Genomic DNA, 898 nt, shown 5'->3' with positions numbered 1-898 from the left:
GTGCTGGGTCCTGGTCGTCGGGTTAGGGTGGCATAGCTGCCCACGGCGCTGCCCACTGGCCCCTCAGCCTCCCCCTCAGCCTCCCCCTCAGTGGGGCCGGGGCGGCTCAGGCTGTGGGACCGGCGCTTGGGCCGAGGCGGGTCTGGAGGAGCAGCAGGAGGGCCGGCCAAGTAGGAGAAGGCTCGAGGCGTGCTGGGGGGTGCCCCAGGGGTGGGGCTGGAGGGCGACCCCTGAGGGTACATGAAAACATAAGGGGGAGGGCCTTGGCCAGGAAGTGGGGAACAAAGCCTGGGGGGCCGCTCTGTGCCCTCTGGGAGGTTCCTCTCCTGTAGGGTGTTCGCGTCTCCACCACCAGGCTGAGGTGCGGGCTGTTCCTGTGAGTGACCCGACCCCCGAGAGCGTGCTCCGATGCTCTCCTGGCTGGGGGAGCGGGCGGGGGGCAGGGGCAGTGGCTCAGGGCCACCCCCTGCCATGGCCGCCTGCAGCTCTGGGCTCAACTCGCTGCCCTGAAAAGTGAGCAGGCGTGGGCCGGCCACGGCTGGCCCCTCTCCATTCTCCAGCCCTTCGATGGCCATCAGCTCTGGACCCCTTGCCAGCCGGCGCCCACCTTCGCCCAGGGCGTCCCCCTGCAGCAGACCCCGCCGCAGCTCTGCCAGCCGCTTCACGCCCAGCATAAGCTTCTTCTGGTGCCCTGAGTGGGTGGGTAGAAGTGGCACGGTGAGCTGGGGCAGGAAGGGTCCTGCCCCCCCAGCCGGCAGGCCTCAGGGCGCCCGCGCCCTCACCGAGCTTGTTCACGCCGATCTCCTGCAGCTCTTCCCAGGTGAGGTCGGCCACCAGTCCCATGGAGTCGTAGCCGCTGCTCACCAGCTGCTTGTGGGACTGCGGCAGGCCCCCCGCC

At 70.2% G+C, this 898-nt stretch overlaps 1 protein-coding gene across 1 annotated transcript in view; it reads right to left on the bottom strand.

Annotated features, from left to right (window-relative positions):
- The window catches only part of CASKIN2 (CASK interacting protein 2), a gene marked incomplete in the record, with an annotated part of 32,474 nt that overhangs the window by 1,634 nt on the left and 29,942 nt on the right, over positions 1-898 (bottom strand). The window contains 2 exon segments of the mRNA XM_027770788.1: positions 8-691; positions 783-877. Of these exon segments, the coding sequence (XP_027626589.1) occupies positions 8-691; positions 783-877 (779 nt within the window).

Source organism: Tupaia chinensis, unplaced genomic scaffold (genome assembly GCF_000334495.1).
Source record: "Tupaia chinensis unplaced genomic scaffold, TupChi_1.0 Scaffold000159_1, whole genome shotgun sequence".
NCBI classification, from domain to species: domain Eukaryota; kingdom Metazoa; phylum Chordata; class Mammalia; order Scandentia; family Tupaiidae; genus Tupaia; species Tupaia belangeri.
The sequence above is the reverse complement of the archived record's forward strand: the minus strand, read 5'-3'. Positions and strand labels throughout refer to the sequence as shown.